Raw genomic sequence first — 19,539 nt, forward strand, 5'->3', positions numbered from 1 at the left:
ACTAAGCCCGTGTGTCACAACTAAGACACAATGCAACCAAATAAATAAATTTTTTCAAAAAGAAGGGTGAACTGGTGCTAGTGCATCCACTCTCACAAACAGTAAACCAACTACATGGCACACAGAGACGAGAAGTAGAAGACGGGGAACTAAAAAGTTAAAAAAAAGGTGAACTTACTTCTTAAAACTCTCTTTGCCACGACTTAGTATTCTTTTGACAGCTGTCTTACGTCCAATGTCAGTTTCTTCGCATTTGATACACATTCATAATCCTGTGTTTAAATTGAACTTGAACCCTGCTTTGCCTCCAGAGCTTATCTGGCTTTTTTGTATCTACCCATCTGGCCTGCTATTATCTTATCCATCAGAGTCAGCAGTCATTTCTGTTTATTCTATCAGGCTTGTCTGACTTTTTATCAGTACTCTCATACCATGCACATAAATAGGATTAACCTTCCACATATGAGCTTAACACAAATAAGTAGACTGTTTCATAGAAGAGAAGGTAGGCAGACCTTGGGACCTGAATTGAGTCACAGAGTGAATCACTCACTCATTTCCATATAAAAGAGAACACTTCACTCAAGGCAATTTGATCTCTGGTTCAAAGAGATCAAATTGCCAACATCGCTTGGATCATTGAAAAAGAAAGAGAGTTCCAGAAAAGCACCCACTTCTGCTTTATTGACTATGCCAAAGCTTTTGACTGTGTGGATCACTACAAACTGTGGAGAATTCTTCAAGAGATGGGAATACCAGACCACCTGATCTGCCTCCTGAGAAATCCATAAAAAGCAACATTTAGAACTGGACATGGAACAACAGACTGGTTCCAAATTGGGAAAGGAGTACGTCAAGGCTGTGTATTGTCACCCTGCTCATTTAACTTATATGCAGAGTACATCATGAGAAATGTGGAGCTGGATGAAGCACAAGTTGGAATCAAGACTGATGGAGAGAAAAAAAAAAAAGATTGATGGAGAAATATCGATAACCTCAGGTATGCAGATGACACCACCCTTATGGCAGAAACTGAAGAAGAACTAAAGAGCCTCTTGATGAAAGTGAAAGAGGAGAGTGAAAAAGTTGGCTTAAGGCTCAACATTCAGAAAACTAAAATCATGGCATTTGGTCCCATCACTGCATGGCAAATAGATGGGGAAACAGTGGAAACAATGACAGAGTTTATTTTGGGGGGCTCCAAAATCACTGCAGATGGTGGCTGCAGCCATGAAATTAAAAGATGCTTGCTCCTTGGAAGAAAAGTTATGACCAACCTAGACAGCATATTAAAAAGCAGAGACATTACTTTGCTAACAAAAGTCCATCTAGTCAAAGCTATGGTTTTTCCAGTAGTCATGTATGGATGGATGTGAGAGTTGGACTATAAAGAAAGCTGAGCACTGAATAATTGATGCTTTTGAACTGTGGTGTTGAAGAAAATGCTTTCGAGTCCCTTGGACTGCAAGGAGATCCAACCAGTCCATCCTAAAGGAAATCAGTCCTGAATATTCATTGGAAAGACTGATGTTGAAGCTGAAACTCCAATACTTTGGCCACCTGATGTGAAGAACTGACTCATTTGAAAAGACCCTGATGCTGGGAAAGATTGAATGCAAAATAGAAGGGGACAACAGAGGATGAGATGGTTGGATGGCATCACTGATTCGATGGACATGAGTTTGAGCAAGTTCTGGGCGTTGGTGATGGACAGGGAAGCCTGGCATGCTGCAGTTCATGGGTTCCCAAAGAGTTGGACACGACTGAGTGACTGAACTGAACTGAACTGACTCAAGGTGTGGTGGAATGAAATGGCCCACCAGACAGGCTGGAATTATATGGGAGTACTTCTTGGAAAAGACAGATATTAAGGAAGGTAGAGAAGGATATAGTAGTTGGCAAAGTTGTTGTTTTTGCTGCCTGAGATATTGAAATTTGGAAAAAAAAATTATATCCGTAGCAACATTGGTATTAGGACAATGTAAAATTGTCAGGAAGAAGGAAGAAGACTCAGAATAGATAATTGATGTGAATAGGGTTTTATTTTTGCATTGTTCATCTCTACATTTTTGTCATTTTCTAAAATTGCTTCCAATTGAAGGGGAACACAGTTTCTGCTCAGCAGAAGTATATCAGAGAACCTGAAAGAGAAAGAGGACCTTCTCCTCCTCTTTAACTCATTACTAATGAGAGCACTAATTATTTTTTGTGTCTGCTCATTTACATAGTCCGGTGATTTTTATGATGCAAAGATTACACTTGGTCTTGCTGAATCTAATATTTAATTAGATTCATAAAGCTTGAAACAAGTCATTTTTAGTAAACTATTTTTGAAACAAATCATCTGTTGAGAAAAAGGTGTCATAGTGTATCATCTTTCTAGTTTTAAAATTAATGGGATACATAGTTTTTACTGCTTTGGAGACGGAGTTGTGAGTCCTTTCCCCCACACCCCCTGCCTTTGTCATCTCTAACAGTCACTGAAATCTTATGTCAGTGATTCCCATTGGAATTGTTGTCAAAATGTTTGCTTTCCAAGAACCAGCTATTAATAAATTTGCCTCAGGGAAGTGTGGTTTTGTCATTAACTTTCAGGTTATTTAAGCAGCTATTAGGAAAACAGAATATTCATACACACCTCTCAGAGACATCTGATTCCTCCATAGTAAAGGTATATAGTTGGAAGCATGGAGGGCAGTCACCAGGTTCATTGGAGGAAGAATAAAGCTGTTATAAAAATGACTGGTGTTTTTGACATGGTGTCAGGAGGCACCTCCAGGAACTAGATGGATTATTTATTGCACCTGAAAGTTTCTCCAAGTCACATTGTAGGCTACATCTTAGTCAACATGCATATATCCCTTCTCAGAGGTGTCCTGACATTTAGGAGCTGGATTTCTTTTCTTTCTGGACCAACATTACTCATAACTGCTGGGCAGAATATGTTCAATGAATTTCCATCTGTAAAAGAAAGTAAAAATCCCAAGTGCTGTGCTGTACCACCTCAAAGTGTCAAAACAAAGCATCTGTCACATTCTTTTAAAGCACTGGAGAAAGTCTTTATAATAGTCTGGGACCAAAAACTTTCAGTCTTGGTGGAAAATGGTTTTGCAATTACAGGGCTGTCTGACAATGGCCCTCTGGCAGAGCGGCTACGTGGTGGTGATGGGAGACTGCTCCTGTCTTTCTCTTGCTGTCTTCCATCTTTAGCTGCTGCCTGAGCTTCAGAGGCAGTTGGAAGAGAGCAGAAGAAAGGGAAAGAAGCTGAAAGTCTGAAAAAAGATGTGTTTTTAATAAAAAAAAAAAAGTTAATTAATTGCACGCCTTGTAGCCTAGCAGCCATTTGCTTGGGAGGTGACAGAGGTGAGTCTCAGAGGCAGTGTCTCCCTCCAAATGTGTATAATCTGGTTGGCAGAGGAAACAAAAATGCATTGAAGAGTAAAGAACAGGATGAGATGAGTGCCAAAGGCAGCACTGGGGACTGGAGTCACTCCAGGAAGGAGGAAGAACTGGATATTCATTCATTCATGTATTTAATGTTCTTAACCAACATTTAAAGAAAGTACCTGCAAAGTGTCCAAGCTGGATACATGGAATGAAAGAACCTATTCAGAGGTAACATGTATCCAGTGCCTGGCTGTGTACCAGTGCAGTTTTGAGGGTTTGATATAACATCCTCTCAATTAGTCTTCACTACCCTACAATGTGCGAGGTGCTACTTTTATTTTCAGAAAAGAAAATGGAAACATTGAGAGGAGAAGTAGTAAGCCTAAAGCTACAAAACCAGGGGCTTCAGAAGTTGGGGTTCTACCCCAGGAAATCATTTTCTAAAGTTATTCCAGTGCTCATAGTTGGGGTAAGGTATAGAAAAGCAAGTTGTTGATAAAAAAATTCAGCGTTCTGAGAGCTTTTCTGGTGTCCCTACTGCTATCTCATAAGCATATCCCCACCCCATATCTTTAAAAACATTTGAAATAAATAAGGTTTCAAAGAATCCAAGCTTTCTTTGATGCGATGCTCTTTTTAGGACAGACATGAGCCTGAGAAGTGGATATCAGAAGTAGGAACGGCAGCCCACAGTTTATGGCTGCTGACAAATGTGTATCACTTCAGATGAGGGAGATACCAGCCTGCACAGGCCAGTGTCGAGGCAGCAATGTGGGCAGAGGGGACGTGCGAGCTCTGAGGTGAGCGTTTGGGTCGCATAGTACCCCAGGCCAGGTGCCCTGCCAACAGGCAGGAACAGGTGGTTTAATGGGAACTGCCCTCATCAGCGAGGGACACTGACGAGGGACAACAGCTGGGCGGTGTCCGGGGAACGTGCCTCAAGGCAGGCTGGACTCCACAGCCTCTGATGTAAACAACTGGGGGTTCCCAAGGATGTTTCTGCTGGGGGTCCTCTCATGTCTGAAAGGAACCATGAGCTTTGGGTGGGGAGAGTCAGATATAAATACATATATATATGTGTATATGTATATATATATATATATAAAATTTTTTTTTCTTGAGATAAAAGTGAGACAGGAGGAGGATCTGGTTTAGTGAGGAAGAGCATGCAGTGCTAACCTTGAAGAGGTGGCAGGACGTGCACGTGGATCCGCACCAGGGGTTGTTTGGAATGCAGGATCAGACCTTAGAAGAGGGGTCATAGTGGGAGGCATGGATTCAGGGATTTAGGATAATGGCATCTCATTCAAAGCAAGAGAGAGTTTAGGAAGAGAAGTGAAGGACCAACACCCACTTTAAGGATTAGAGAGAAAAGGGTGCATTCTCTTTTCTCTCTAATCCTTTAATAAATAATTTTTTTTTCTTACCCAGTTGCAATAGTTTTAACAGTGACCCCAAAGGTATCCAAATTATAACACATGGAATATGAAAAGATGCCCTTATTTGAAAAAAGGGTTTTACATATATAATTGTGTATCTTGTGATGGAATCACCCTGGATTTAGAGTGGGCCCTACATCCTTGTAAGAAGAGGAGAGAACACCATGTGAGGACAGAGGCAGAGATATAGATCACAAGCTAATTACTAGTGAATTTGACCATTCTCAGGAATCTAGGTGATTTTATGAGAGGTAAATAAAAGTCTTTTTGTATTGGAAATTTGCTTTCTAGATGTAGTGTATGATAAATTAAGTTGAACAAAGGAATTCTTTTGGAGAGTAAGAGTTTAAAAGGGAGGGATACATTTAAAAAAACAAACCCAGCAACAAAGATCTTATTTACTGCATGAATATAATTGTTGGCACATGGTACTATGACAGTAAAATTCATTTGGAAATGCATACTTTGTTTGATAAATAAAAATATTTGTGTCATTATTGAAATTTTCTCAAATTAGTATAAAGAGAAGAAATACTTTCATGTAGTGAATGATGACCTCACCATTGCTAAAGGAAACAAGTAGAGTCTATTTAATCCCTAGTCACCTGCACTTGGAAATCTGGTAACTGACTAACCCTCTGGGTTATCATTAAAAACATTTCTATTCTTTCCATCTTAGTTCATTACTGAGTCTGAGAAGGCTGATTTGACCTTTAAAACAAAAAGCTTAAGGGATTTAGTTATGATTTTTGTTAAGTTACAAAAACATGCTCAGGCAATTAAAATAATTTTGCCTCGATATTTTATGTGGAGATATATTCCTATAGAGTATAGAATTTATTTTAGTTCCTTTATGGTTTATGGACTCAAAGAGAGAAGAACCAGTTTTTATCCTTTTAGATCAAATTTTCTTTACTTCTGGGTTTTTCTCTCAATGAGATGAAAGGCAAATATTATGTGGGTCCATAGAAAGCTACCAAGGCAATGCACTTGTCACCCTACTCCCAAGTTTTAGTGAATTTCCAAGCATGTCTTGGAAGCTTTCTTTTCCTCAGGTGAAACTTGTATTATCATAAAAACACCTTATGTAACCTGAACAAATATTAACTAAAACATAGAGCCAAACTTTAGTTTAGAATTTAAGTCAGGCAAGGAGCTCATGTCAAATTGAAGGTTTATATAAAAAGTGAGCAAAGCACTGCTACCAAAATAGTGTATTTGGGAGTATCTCGTTCCATCCCCATTTACAGCAATAGCTCCTGCTCACCTGTGTGGCCTTGCTAAAGGATGGTGACAGTCATTTGATTGGTATCTGTTTTATCACCTGTTGAATTATACTCCTCATCAGCTGGCTGGCTCAGTGCTCACCCAAGCTGTGAATCACAAGAGTGGTCTGTGTGGGGAGTGGTGACCACCTGCACATGTGAGCAGCTGCCTATAGCCACCCCACAGTGGTTTACACGGTAGGAAGTGTGATTTGTGCCGATTAATCCAGGCTGTACTTTGAAATGGTTTACTTTGATGTTGTTGGTTGTTTGTTTTCTTTTGCTTTGCTTTTTAATATTCATTGATCATTTTTTCTTATTTCTTATTGGAGTATATACTTGCTTTAAAATGTTGTGTTAGTTTCTGTTGTACAGCAGAGTGAGTCAGCTATATGTATACACGTGTGTGTGTGTGCTAAGTTGTTTCAGTCCTGTCCGACTCTTTGCAACCCTATGGACTGTAGCAGGCCAAGCTCCTCTGACTCCACTATCTCCTGGAGTTTCCTCAAACTCATGTCCATTGTGTCGGTGATGCTATCCAGTTGAATAGCATCTCATCCTCTGTCACTCCCTTCTCCTCCTGCCTTCAGTCTTTCCCAGCAACAGGGTCTTTTCCAATGAGTCAGTTCTTCACATCAGGTGGCCACAGTATTGGAGCTTCAGTTTCAGCGTCAGTCCTTCCAACGAAGATTCTCCATTAGAAATAGGTTCTCATTTGTTACCTATTTTATACGTAGTAGTCATAGTATATATGTCAATCCCAATCTCTCAAGTCATCCCACCCCCCATTTCTCCCCTCACTGTGGTGTCCACACATTTGTTTTCTGCATGTGTGTCTCTATGTTTGCCTTGCAAACAGGTTCATATGTAATATTATTCTAGATTTCACATATATGTGTTAATATACAGTACTTATTTTTCTGACTTACTTCACTCTGTATGAAACTCTCTAGGTCGATCCATATCTCTACAAATGACTCAATTTCATTCTTTTTATGGCTAAGTAATATTCCATTGTATATATGTACCACATCTTTATCAATTCATCTATTGATGGACATTTAGGAAATGGTTTACTTTTATACTCAAGGCTTTTCTATTGGTTCTTTTTTTTTAAAAAAAAAAATAAAGTGAATTTTCCTTTTAACAGAAATGTATTGAGTTTCCTCTTACATCCTGTTAGCATCTGTGAACTGTGCAACTAGTACTGAGGGGTGGAGAAGGTTACAAAGATGAATTGAGATATCTTGTTTTCAAGGGACAAGAAAATTAGACAGATATACTAGGTCCTTAGGAGTGATTCATTTAATGTGTTAAGTATAGAGGGACTTTGTTGCCAACAAAGGTCCATCTAGTCAAAGCTATCATTTTTCCAGTAGTCATGTATGGATGTGAGAGTTGGACTGTAAAGAAAGCTGAGTGCTGAAGAATTGATGCTTTTGAACTGTGGTGTTGGAGAAGACTCTTGAGAGTCCTTTGGACTGCAGGGAGATCCAATCAGTCAATCCCAGAGGAAATCAACCCTGAATATTCATTGGAAAGACTGATGCTAAAGCTGAAGCTCCAATACTTTGGCCACCTGATGCAAAGAGCCAACTCACTGGAAAAGACCCTGATGCTGGGAAAGACTGAAGGCAGGAGCAGAAAGGGCCAACAGACGTTGAGATCACTGACTCAATGGACATAAATCTGAGCAAACTCTGAGAGATGGTGGAAGTTCAGAGGAGCCTGGCGTGCCACAGTCCATGGGGTCACAAAGAGTCGGGCACAACGTTAGTGCCTGAACACTGGGGCTTCCCTGGTGGCTCAGTGGTAAAGAATTTACCTGCCAATTCAGGAGACATGAGTTTGATCCCTGATCCAGGAAGATCCCACCATGCGGTGGAGCAGCTAAACCTATGTGCCGCAACTATGGGGCTCATGTTCTAGAGCCCAGGAGTGGCAACTACTAAACCCACGAGCCCTAGAGCTCTTTTCTGCAACAAGAGAAGCCACCACAGAGAGAAACCTGCACATCACAACTAGAGAGTAGCCCCCACTTGCTGCAACTAGGGAAAAGCCTTCACAGCAATGAAGACCTAGCACAGCCAAAAATAATATTTAAAAAATGGCATAAAGTAAAAGTGTGGGTGTGGGAATTTTTGGATGAGTCGTTAGCTAATCCAAAAGCATGGGGAACATGTACAACATTAGTAGGCAGTTTGATTGCTTGAGACCAGATTGTGGAAGGCCGTGGATGACAAGCTAAGAGATTTCTACAATACAGGTGATGGTCATTGAAGATCTATGGTGGATATTGCAGCAAAAGAACAACATGAGCAAAGTTTATGGGGAAAGTCTAATTTTACCTAATTATAATTAATGTGGGGATTAGAAAGAAGGAAACTGGTGATGTAAAGACTTATTTGCAAGAATCTGATGCCAGGATCCTGAGAATTCTTAGCCAAAGGTGGTAGTTAGGTATGCAAGGGATGAAGCAGAGAGAGGTTTTGATGAAGTAATGATGAGACTCAGGGTCTTGTAAAAATCTGTTTATCACAGAATAGAGAAGGCAAAGATAAGTTCTCTAGAAATCTACATGAAAGAACTACTAGATGTAGGTGATTCAAATATAGGAACTAATGCAAGATAGGAATCTGTGTTTGATAGGCCAGTGGAGTGTTTGATTGGAAATTTATGGCAAGTAGTTAATGCTTTTAATGATGGGCTGTTCCTCAGGAAAGGCCCTGGGGCTGAGGAAGCAGAATTAAGAGTGATAGAACTGGGGTATGATTTATCTGGTAGGAGTTGGAATGAGGAATGCCAAGATTTTAGAAGAGCAATTTGGAGGAGGTGAAAAGTAATGATATGAATGTCACAGAGGAAGATGTAATACCACCTGTAACAAATCAGACCTGGAGGGTGAAGAAATAAAGGTTAATGATGCTCTGGGCTGTAGGGGTGTCTTAGTGAGACAGAGAAAATCATGACTGAGATGGCGAGAATTTGGGGGTGGGGACACGCTATTATTGGTTTAGGGAATGGTGAGCGTAATGATTTTTGTTTGTACATTTAATAAGATGCTTGAAGGAGAGTTAACATGCTGGTTCTAACAAACTGCCAGAGATTTCTAAGAGTGGGATCAGATTACAGACCTGGGACAGTTGAAATGAATGAGGAACTGACCAGTTGAATGAAAACAGAAGAGATAGGAATATAAATCTGAAGTTAGAAGTAAAACAAATAAGAAGGATCTCTTGGATTTTATCAAACGATTGTTGCTTATAACGGTAGGAGCTGGAAGGAAATACAGCAACTCTGGAAAGATGGTTTCAAAAAGAAGGTAGTAATGACATTAAAAATGTGGATGAACTAAGGGAGATGAAAATTGTGAAGTCATTGGAATTAGGTGTGGGTGGTGGAGTTCAGAGTTTCATTGGAACATGTAAAGAAGGGAGGGGACAGGTGTAGGATGCAGGACCAGCCCTGAGCTTACACAGCATTCATTTTAACTGGGGAGGCTGCAGTTGTTAACTGTGAGTCCTTTTCCTCTGGGGTTTAAAGTTTTTCTCTCATCTTTCTCTATTAAATCTCTAAACTTTGTTCTTCCAGGTCATTACTCCTTTCATATAGCCAACTTCAGAATGTTCTAGATATAATAGTTCTAGAAGCCCACTTCTATCTTTTCAAATTTGACTCTGAAACTATGAATCAGACCTGGATTAAAATCTGAGGAATTCCTCTAAGTTACCTAGACTTTAAGAATTCCCATTCTGAAAGCAGTAATTTAAATGCCTTCTCCTACATCATTAGCAATATTCCTTGGCTCGATCTGTCCTTTCAATATAATCTAAGTCTGAAATCTGACCCTGTTATTTATATTTTAGTTTTGAGGATGCAAGAAGATTGGGGGAGTTAGGAGACTGGTAGGTAAATAAGTGTTAGTCATTCAGTTGTGTCCAACTCTTTGCGACTTCATGGACTGTAGCCTGCCAGGCTCCTCCTCTGTCCATGGGATTTCCCAGGTAAGAATACTGGAGTGGGTTGCCATTCCCTTCTCCAGGGGATCTTCCCAACCCAGGGATTGAACCCAGGGCTCCTGCATTGCAGGCAGATTCTTTACCATCTGAGCCGCTGCAGTTAATCTAGGAGACTGGTAGGTCCTCATGAAATGCTAATAGCCTGGAGAGGTCTCTGACAGCTGGAAGTGCAAAATTCTCAACTTACGGAAGGAGTTTTTTTCCTAAAGCTCCTTTCTCTTTTGGTTGGGAGTGCACATTTGCTTTTCAACTCACAGCCAGAGCCATAGACAATGGACAAGTTCTCGCAAAGGCCTCAAGTTGTGTAACGTGTAACTTCATTGTCGAATCCAATCGCCATTTCTAATCTTAGTCTAAAAGAGATTAACTCAAGATGCTAATATGCACTATCTTTCCACCCCTCCACAATTCTCTGTCCCTCTTCTGCCCACTGCATTTAGAGTTGTAGACAGACATTCTTTTGAAAACATGGTGGTGGGCTTAGTCATAGACCCTGGTGCTCCAGAGTGCAGGAGAGCATTGGAGGAACACTGAGGGCAGCACTGGAGCTTTTATTGGGGACTTGAAGCCCTTAGAAAGGACTATGAAGAACGGAGTGCTTGGAATTAACCAAGAGGGGGACCTGGCAACATTGGGTCCGAGGGCAAGGATGCAAAGAGGAAATCAAGCTCTGCTAGTGACACGAGAGAGTAAAGAAGTGGAGCCCTAACCCTTTTTTGAGTCTTTTGCCCTTTATTTTAATTTTCATTTAATTCTTATGACAACCCTGAGGAGTGGGTAGGTCTTCTGCACATTTTACAGATAAGCTAGTTGTGGTTCAGCAAATTAAGGAAGTTGTCAGTCTCACTGCAGGCAAGTTGACACAGCTAGGTTTTAAACTAATTCTGCTTGATTCAAATTCCTTCTGCCATACCACAGTGCCCAGAGGGACGGGAGGAGAAAGTGTTTTCGATGCTAGTCTGTGGTTGTATTTGAAAATCCAGGACCATGTGTTGTATTTCTTTGATTTCTCTTCCCCGTTTGTTTCTTGTCTGTGATGTGTTCCTTTGGTAGACACACTCCTGCCCATCCCAGGAGACAGCTGGGGTCTGTTTACATCCAAAGCAGAAAGAGTTTGGACATCTCTAGATGAGCTGTGTGTGTCTCTTCACTACATTCTTTCTATCTGGAGGCAGGCAGAGCGCAGCTGTGGCTGTCAGGCCCAGAGTGCAGCTGTAGCCAGCCACCAGTTGACACCACAACACGTGGTGTCATGGTCCCGTTACTCCAGTGTGTCCCACTCAAGCTGCTGCGTGATTGACATTTGCCAGGACCACAGTTGTGGGAAGAATTCTGTGTACTTTGTAGGAACAATGTCACTATGCTTCATACTCCATTTGCTTCATGTTCTCATAAAATTACTCTACATCCAAGCTTGTTTGCATAAAGCCAAACTACTGGTTGCCCTACCCATGTACTACTCTTGAGGAATTCTGGTGATCAGTTGACTTTGTAGGTTGTTATTGCCTATGAGATCTTTGACCAAAACTATGTTTCATCCTGATTTTAATGTGGCTAAGTTAAATACTGGGGCGTCCCTGGTGGCTCAGATGGTAAAGAATCTGCCTGCAATGCAGGAGACCTGATTTCAATCCCAGGGTCAGGAAGATCCTCTGGAGAAGGGAATGGCAACCTGCTCCAGTATTCTTGCCTGGACAATTCCATGGACAGAGGAGCCTGGAGGGCTACAGTCTATGAGATAGAAAAGAGTTGGACATGACTGAGCGACTAACACTTTCCCCTTTCAAGTGAAATATGGTGTATATTTTGTTCAACTTGCATGCTAAGTACAGAAAAAAGGACCCCAAGGATAATACATCATTAATGCAGTTGGTGGTGATGGCTGGTCGATTATTACCTTGAGAAAAACAAACTCACTGACAACAACCAAGAATAGCAAATGTAAATTGTTCTTATTTAAGTGTCTTTATTAGGCCTCTTCTTCTTCTTCTTTTTTATTTTTTTAGAGCTTAAAATGATGAAATGAAACTAACAGAAAGTATTTCCTTTTTTTCTATTTTTCAGAAAAAACCACTGTCTGCAATAATAAAGGAAGTCTGTGATGGGTAAGTGTTACTCAGGATTTATCCAGGGAGCTCCAGCCAGCATATTGAAAGGCAAATAAAATGTTCTTATGCAATTATTAAATATTACTCATTAAGTCACTACTTGACCTACCTAAAGACAGCACGAATTACTGTGTAATATTTCCATGTCTTTTCTACCAAAACATTCTGTTTCTCAAAGAGTGGGAAGTGTAGAAGTCCCGATATGTGGACATTGGGATTGATCTTATTTACTTTGAAAAGATGTGGTTCATTCATCCTGTTCAGCTGGAAGCAGTCTAAGTTCCCGAAGTTAAGTGCACCCTTCTTCCGGTATAAAATGAGAAGACCACTCAGGTCCCCACAGAAGATAAAATAATTTAAAAGACAGGTCAGTGGGTGGTTGTGTTGCCACATGGAACTTCACAAAGATAGCTTTCCTACTTCTCTTGGGGTGCTCTAACAATCCATACATATGGAAGTTGCCTGAGGTTTTTTTAATTTTTAAGGCAGAACTATGAATAGAATTTTACCTAGAATTTGTTTAAGATCTGTGATCCTAAAATGGACAGAGGAGCCTGGCAAGTTAGTCTGTGGGATCACAGAAGAGTGGGACATGATTTAGTGACTAAACAACAACAATCCTTAACTGAAATGTTCCAGTCTACAGCAAGCATACTGATTGGGGATGGTGGACTACAGAGACAACTGAAATGTAACAATTATCAAAAATTTAAATTGCATTCGTTTCGTTTGTTTTCCTCTCTCTGCTCCACTCACTCCTTCTTTATAGGGAGGAATGGAACTTTATATTTAATGAGCCCTCCCTCAAAGCTGTGGAGATAAAATACTTTAAGGGTTAACAATAGACTTGGAATAAGACCTTGGTCTCAGGGTCATGATAACGGGGCTGAAGTCATTTTGTTTTAGGAACTGCACTGCGTGTATCTTGGGTACTGGCCCAGTTCCAATCACAGGGTGCTAAGTTCACCTAACTCTATCATATGAACTTGAAAATGATCCTTTTTTGTTTTTGTACTCAGCTTTTGCTTGCATTTTTCAGGTGGTCCCTTGCAAACCATGAATACTTTGCGCTGCAGCATGCTGATAGTTCAAACTTCTATATCACAGAAAAGGTAGGTCAACCACGTTGTATAATCTGAACACTTATATTTAAAGGAAATTAAAACATAGCTGATGTTTTCTCTGCTCAAGACTAAACATGCTGGTCTAAATTTTACATCTCTACCATCCACGAAAACAGAGTCTGCAAAGCAACCAACCGCTACTTTAGTATTAACAAGGGGATATTTAGCCCATTCAAGAGTAAAGACCAAATATGCTTCTGTGTTCTGTTTTAGCAACAGCATTTGCCTTCTAAAAGTGAATTTACTAATTATCTCTCTTCCTTATTGCTTGGTTTAAGCATTTATTTGATACTTAATGACTTAGTCAAGCTTCCCTTTCTCAGACTTTTTTTTTCCCCAGAATAACCTCTAAGCTCTGCTTTAAGTTATTGAAACAATGACAAAAACCATTTTGAAGGTGGCATTATGTAGGCATTTAGTGTTCTGTGGTTCTTGGGAACTCTGCTTTCTTCATGGGTGATTTTAACTAGGAAACTTGGAAGTGAGAGAAGGATTGTGAATACTACAGTGGCTCTAGCAGCAAGTACAATTAATATCCTAGAGATTTCTGTTAAGGGAAAAGTAGCATTTATTGAGCACCTGCTGTGTGCCAGAAACTGGGCCGGCCTCCTTACATCTGTTTGTTAATTTCATCCTCACGACTAACCTGTGGTAGAAACCGCATTGGCTTTGGTTAACAGATAAGAAACTGAATCATAGCAGTCAGATGGCTTGGCTAATATCTCAGGAGCGATAAACCATAGAACCAAGAAGCCAGTTCAGATCTTTGTGCTAGACTTTTCCTTTTGGGAATTTCTGGAGAAGTTTCATATTCAGCTCAGTTTTATGGAGAGCTCACTGATATGCCTAGGAGCCAAAATTGTCCTCATGGAACTGATAGCCTTCTGGGCTTGGTGAGGAGGAAGGGGATGGCTCTGTGAACAGTTTTGATCACAATAAGTTGGTCAGCTCTGGGACAGAAGTGAATATAGAATGCTCCAAGAAAAGGGAGAATCAGTGACTTATGGCTCCTGGCTTTGTTTGTCCCAAACCTTAGAGCGATCTTAAGTTTCCCTGTGAATCAAATGGTGGTGGAAGGTGGAGGCACTAATAGGGTCTGTCCCACTGTGACTGCCCTCTCTACGCTGAGGAGGGAGGGAGGAAGGCAACAAGTGTTCAGTCCAGCCTGAGGGGAAGACAGCCAGAGGCCTGGAAATGCTTCTTAGAAATTGCTTATTCTTCCCAAATGGGTCCTGGAATTTTCGTAACTGATCATATTTTCCTCTGCACACTGATAGGAAAGCTGAGAGTTAACATGTAGACTAGATTTCCTGGCCTATGTTGTCTTTATTACTTGTATTTATTCCTTTGATTTATTCCATAAACACTCAATTTTGTGTCTTTTTTTTTTTCTCGCTTCACTTTCTTAAGATTTTTCATTTATTTTATACTTATATAATCTGCATGCTATTTTTGAGATAAAGAGGATGTAAATAAATAAAAGTTAAATGCTAGCAGTTGAATGCATTGTTGTTGATTCCCTTAAACAGAAGACTGTCTCACTTTACTTTGAATCACCCTTTAAAGGTAACTAAAATATTGTGACTTTGGGGGTATATTGGAAAAGACTGAATGGCCTTCTACTATTTAGGATATTACATGAAAAATTTTAAAAATTATTAAATGATAAAAATATAGGACAACAGATATTATAATAGAGTTTTTCAAACACCACCAATTAGTGGGAAGTGAAATCAATTTAGTTGGTTGCCATAACATTAAAAATTGGAATATAATAGAGTAGGCCAGAGTACATCACCCATGTTGTTTCTGAAAAACTTGGGTCATACACACACACGCATATATAATACAAGTATTTTGTGCTGGTTTTATACCCTAGGCTGTGGCCCAAAAGCCACTGAGTCACAAACAGCTCTGCCTTTGATAAACCATGTTGGTTTGTGTCCCCTGATGACTGTCCTATCTTCTGTCTTCACTGTCAGGAGACCTCAATGTATTGGCGATTGCTAAGGATGGACTTCTCAGACCAGAGAACATAAACATCACAGGGAGCGTCTTTTTAAAATGGAGATTTCTCAGATCCCAACCTCAGAGACTCAGAATGGGTGGGCCTTAGATATGGCCTAGGATTTTACACTGTGAGGACCCTCTGGAATTCTGATGCAGGTACTCAGGGACCATTAGGGAGAACACTGCTCTGGGACCACTTTTCTGAAGACTTGGGGCTCTAGTGTCCCAGGCACTGTGCACCATGAACAGAAGTCACATGCTAAGTTTCATTTAGGAGGGTGGTGTTGTACGGTCAGTTGTTAGAATAATTTAAAAATTCATATATTGTTTATAGTTTTATTCTAACTAACATTAATATCTACTCAGAAAATTCAAACTACTTAGATCAATGGGAGAATTATTGTTTTATTGGGCATGCTAGTTATTTTCTGAGAAATCTTGTTTGGCCTGAGGAAATTCTTAACATTGAATTTAAAGGGACTGCCACCTAAATCTGTTATCAGTCTTCACTGCCCAATAGCAAGGATTCTTCCTTTGCTAAAAGTTTAAGGAATGAGAAAGCTCATTTTTTGTTTGTAAATAAAATGTCATCACTCTTCCTCCTGCAGCTGTCTCTGGGCATAGCACATGCTTGTGACCCAGAACTTGACGCACACAGGGCAGGAGATGGACCTTGAATCCTGGGTCCATGGGGGTAAATCTGAGCCACCTTCAGTTTGCGGTTAGGTCCATCTAGTTCTTTGCAAGTATTCCTAAAAATAGAGTCCATTTCCCATTTTGAAGTAATGTATTTAGCATCATCTTGGTTACTTATAGCCCAGTGAGTTGTTAGGCAATATTTGAGTTACCATGGTAACCAGTGACTAATTTTTGAAACTTGTGCATATTCTTAGTTACTGACTTTCCCTTGTATATGAGGTGGTTCCCCCTCCCACTGGCAGAGATAAAATATCACCTGTGATTTTAAAGAAGAAAAATTCTCCAGCTCTGGCTGTAACTGACGGATGTTGACAGTCTTCTAAGATCCTCAGGAAGGCACCTCCCCTGCTTTTCTCATGTTATCCAAGCCCATTTTCTGAAATTGTCTTCATTTGCTTATTGGGCCATTAACTTTTGTTTTTCAGCACAAGGGGAAAAAAACGCCATGTTGTCGAGCAATGTTCAGCAGAAGCATGCAAATGCTTAGAGAACATTAAGATTCAGCTATTTACAACTTCAGATTCTGCCCCAGAAACTTTCATATTTCAGAGTGATGGCTCAGAGACAGAGAGAGAGAATACAAAATAAAAAGTGAATTGTACATTTTTCAGCTTTATTGAGATGTACTTGGACAAATAAAATTGTGAGATATGTAAGCATATGTCATGGTGGTTTGAGATACATATACATTATGAAATGATGCTTATCTAGTTCATAACACAGGCATCACCTCTAATTATTTATTTGGTGAGAACATTTAAGTTCTAGTCTCTTGCCCTGTGCTGTGCTTAATCGCTCAGTCACGTCCAACTCTTTGCGACCTCATGGACTGTAGCCTACCAGGTTCCTCTGTCCATGGGGATTTTCCAGGCAAGAATACTGGACTGGGTTGCCATGCCCTCCTCCAGGGGATCTTCCTAACCCAGGGATTGAACCTGGGTCTCCCACGCTGAAGGCAGGCTCTTTACTGTCTGAGCCACTAGGAATACATCCAAGAATTCTGGAGTGGGTAACCTATCACTTCTTCAGGGGATCTTCCTAACCCAGGAATTGAATCAGGGTCTCTTGCATGGCTGGCGGATTCTTTACCAGCTGATCTACTAGGAAAGTCCTCTAATCTCTTAGCACATTCCCATACAATACAGTGTTAGCAGCTAAGTCATCATATTTTACATTAGATCCTGAGAACTTAGTCATCTATAATCTGAAATTTTGTACCGTTTTACCAACCTCTTTCTATTTTTACCAACCCTTCAGCTCTTGGTGACCACTTTTTCTACTTTCTGTTTCTCTGCTTTAGTGAATTTGACTTTTTCTTTTTTAAAAAATTTCCACAGATAAGGGATTCCATGCAGTATTTGTCTTTCTCTGTCCAACTTCTTTCCCTTAGCATGATGCCATGAAGGTACATCCATGTTGATACAAATGGCCAGATTGCCTTCTTTCTTATGGCTAAATAATATTCTGTTGTGTGTTTCTACCACATCTTTATTCATTCATCCAGTGACATCTCGTAGGTTGTTTCCGTATCCTGACTATTGTGAATAATGTTTCAATGGATGTGGGAATGCAAATATCTCTCCAATATCATGTTTTCATTTCCTTTGGATGTATACCCAGAAATTGGACTGTTGGATCCTGTTTTAATTCTGTTTTTTTTATTTTTTGAGGAACCTTCATGTTTTCCCTAGTACCTATACCAATTTACATTCCCACCAACAGCGTATGGGGGTTCCCTTTTTTTCAAATCCTCACCAATGCATATTTTTTTTTCTGTTTTGTTTTTGATAATAGCTATTCCAACAGGTGTGAGGCAATTTCTCATTGTGGTTTTAATTTGCATTTCCTTAATGATAAATGATACTGATTAGTCATATACTTGTTGACTACTTGTCTTTTTTGGAAAAATGTCTATTCATTTTCTCTGCCCATTTTTTTAAATTGGAGTGTTTTTTGTTTTTGTTTTTGCTATGGAGTTGTGTTATTTAATTTGGATATTAGCCCCTTATCGAATATATGATTTGCAAATACTTTTCTCTGTTTCATAGGTTGCCTTTTCATTTTGTCGATGATTTCCCTTGCTGTGAAGAAGCTTTTTAATTCGATGTAGGCCCATTTGTTTAAGTATTCTAGTAGAATTTGTTTTCTGAAAAGATAATTTTATAGAGAGAGAGGGCTAAAGTGGGTGGTCCATTATCTTCATTGCAGTCTGATGATGCTGGTATTATTATCTCCATTTTACCATGAGTAAATGAGACAGAGAAAGATTATGCAACAACTTGTTTAGGTCGTACAGATGGGCAGTGGTTGAGCCGAGGGTTGGACCTGGGTGGGTCTGCCTCCAATCAACCTATGTCACCTCCTGGAAATCCTGGAGTCCCTACTACCTGGGCCTTAGTTTGTTTATGATGCCCCCTCCCTTTTTTTTGCTGACATTGATGCTGATGGTATTAATAATTGCCTCAGGACAATAAATATAGGCTGTTACAACCTGTGAGCATTGGTTACCAGCTTTAGTCTGTGTGCATGCTCAGACGCTCAGTCATGTCCAACTTTGCGACTCCATGGACAATAAACCACCAGGCTTCTCTGTCCATGGGCTTCTTCAGGCAAGAATACTGGAGTGGGTTGCCATTTCCTCCTCCAAGGGATCTTCCTGACCCAGGGATTGAACTCACATCTCCTGCATTGGCAGGTGGATTCTTTACCACTGAGCCCCCCTATTATGACCTCCTTATTCCTTAGGAAGATGGCATGGAGGAAGTTATGACAGATAGTCTTCTACTCAGTAGAGATTAGCAAATACATTTTCATTTGCCTTTGGTCTGGATTGTCTAAGGTAGTATTATTGCATTAATACCATATTTTTTAAGGAAACAGGAAAATTGCCTTGTTATCCTTAATCCTAAGCGTATAGACAGGTAGGTTCCCCGAAAGCATGGGGCATGGTACAAGGCACCTTTAGGAGATCATGTACTTGTGGACCCTTAAGTTTTCTCATAATTTCACAATGGTATTTGGTCCCTGTGTGCTAAGACCTACCCCAGAATGTGTGAAGTATAGTGATATACCTTGGCAGTATCTTATTTCCAGAAGTTCTTATTTTGTAAAAATAGAGATAGCCATGCCTCATCCAAACTCCTCTTTGAAGCTGGCCCCAGGAACCTTTGAGAAGGAAGTGGGGTCTTTTGAAGGGCATCCCTTTTTAGTGCCATTCCTACCTCCTAGATGCTCTGGGTTCTGAGACAGGCCTTGAGCTTCCCAGAATCCCTGGGCAGACAGAAATTGTATATCCCTGGTACTTGTGTGTCTGACTTGGGTCAGGATACCACTTGATGATCATGTGGAATTCAGTCTGACTATTGTGAACTATCGAGCTTTGGGCACTATAAATAGTTTAGTGAGATGAGTCCCTTTCATTCTCTGTATCCATGGGTCTCAGGGTTTGGTGGGGGAGAAAACATTGAAGTGAGCACAAGTTTTGAGAA

At 40.2% G+C, this 19,539-nt stretch overlaps 1 protein-coding gene across 4 annotated transcripts in view; it reads left to right on the forward strand.

Annotated features, from left to right (window-relative positions):
• ELMO1 (engulfment and cell motility 1) overlaps positions 1-19,539 on the forward strand; it is a 563,801-nt gene that overhangs the window by 119,895 nt on the left and 424,367 nt on the right. For all 4 annotated transcript variants that reach the window (XM_043873513.1, XM_043873512.1, XM_043873514.1 and 1 more), the window contains 2 exons: positions 12,175-12,215; positions 13,258-13,330. In XM_043873513.1, the coding sequence (XP_043729448.1) occupies positions 12,175-12,215; positions 13,258-13,330 (114 nt within the window). The remainder of the gene's footprint in view (positions 1-12,174; positions 12,216-13,257; positions 13,331-19,539) is intronic.

Source organism: Cervus elaphus, chromosome 18 (assembly GCF_910594005.1).
Source record: "Cervus elaphus chromosome 18, mCerEla1.1, whole genome shotgun sequence".
Classification (NCBI taxonomy): domain Eukaryota; kingdom Metazoa; phylum Chordata; class Mammalia; order Artiodactyla; family Cervidae; genus Cervus; species Cervus elaphus.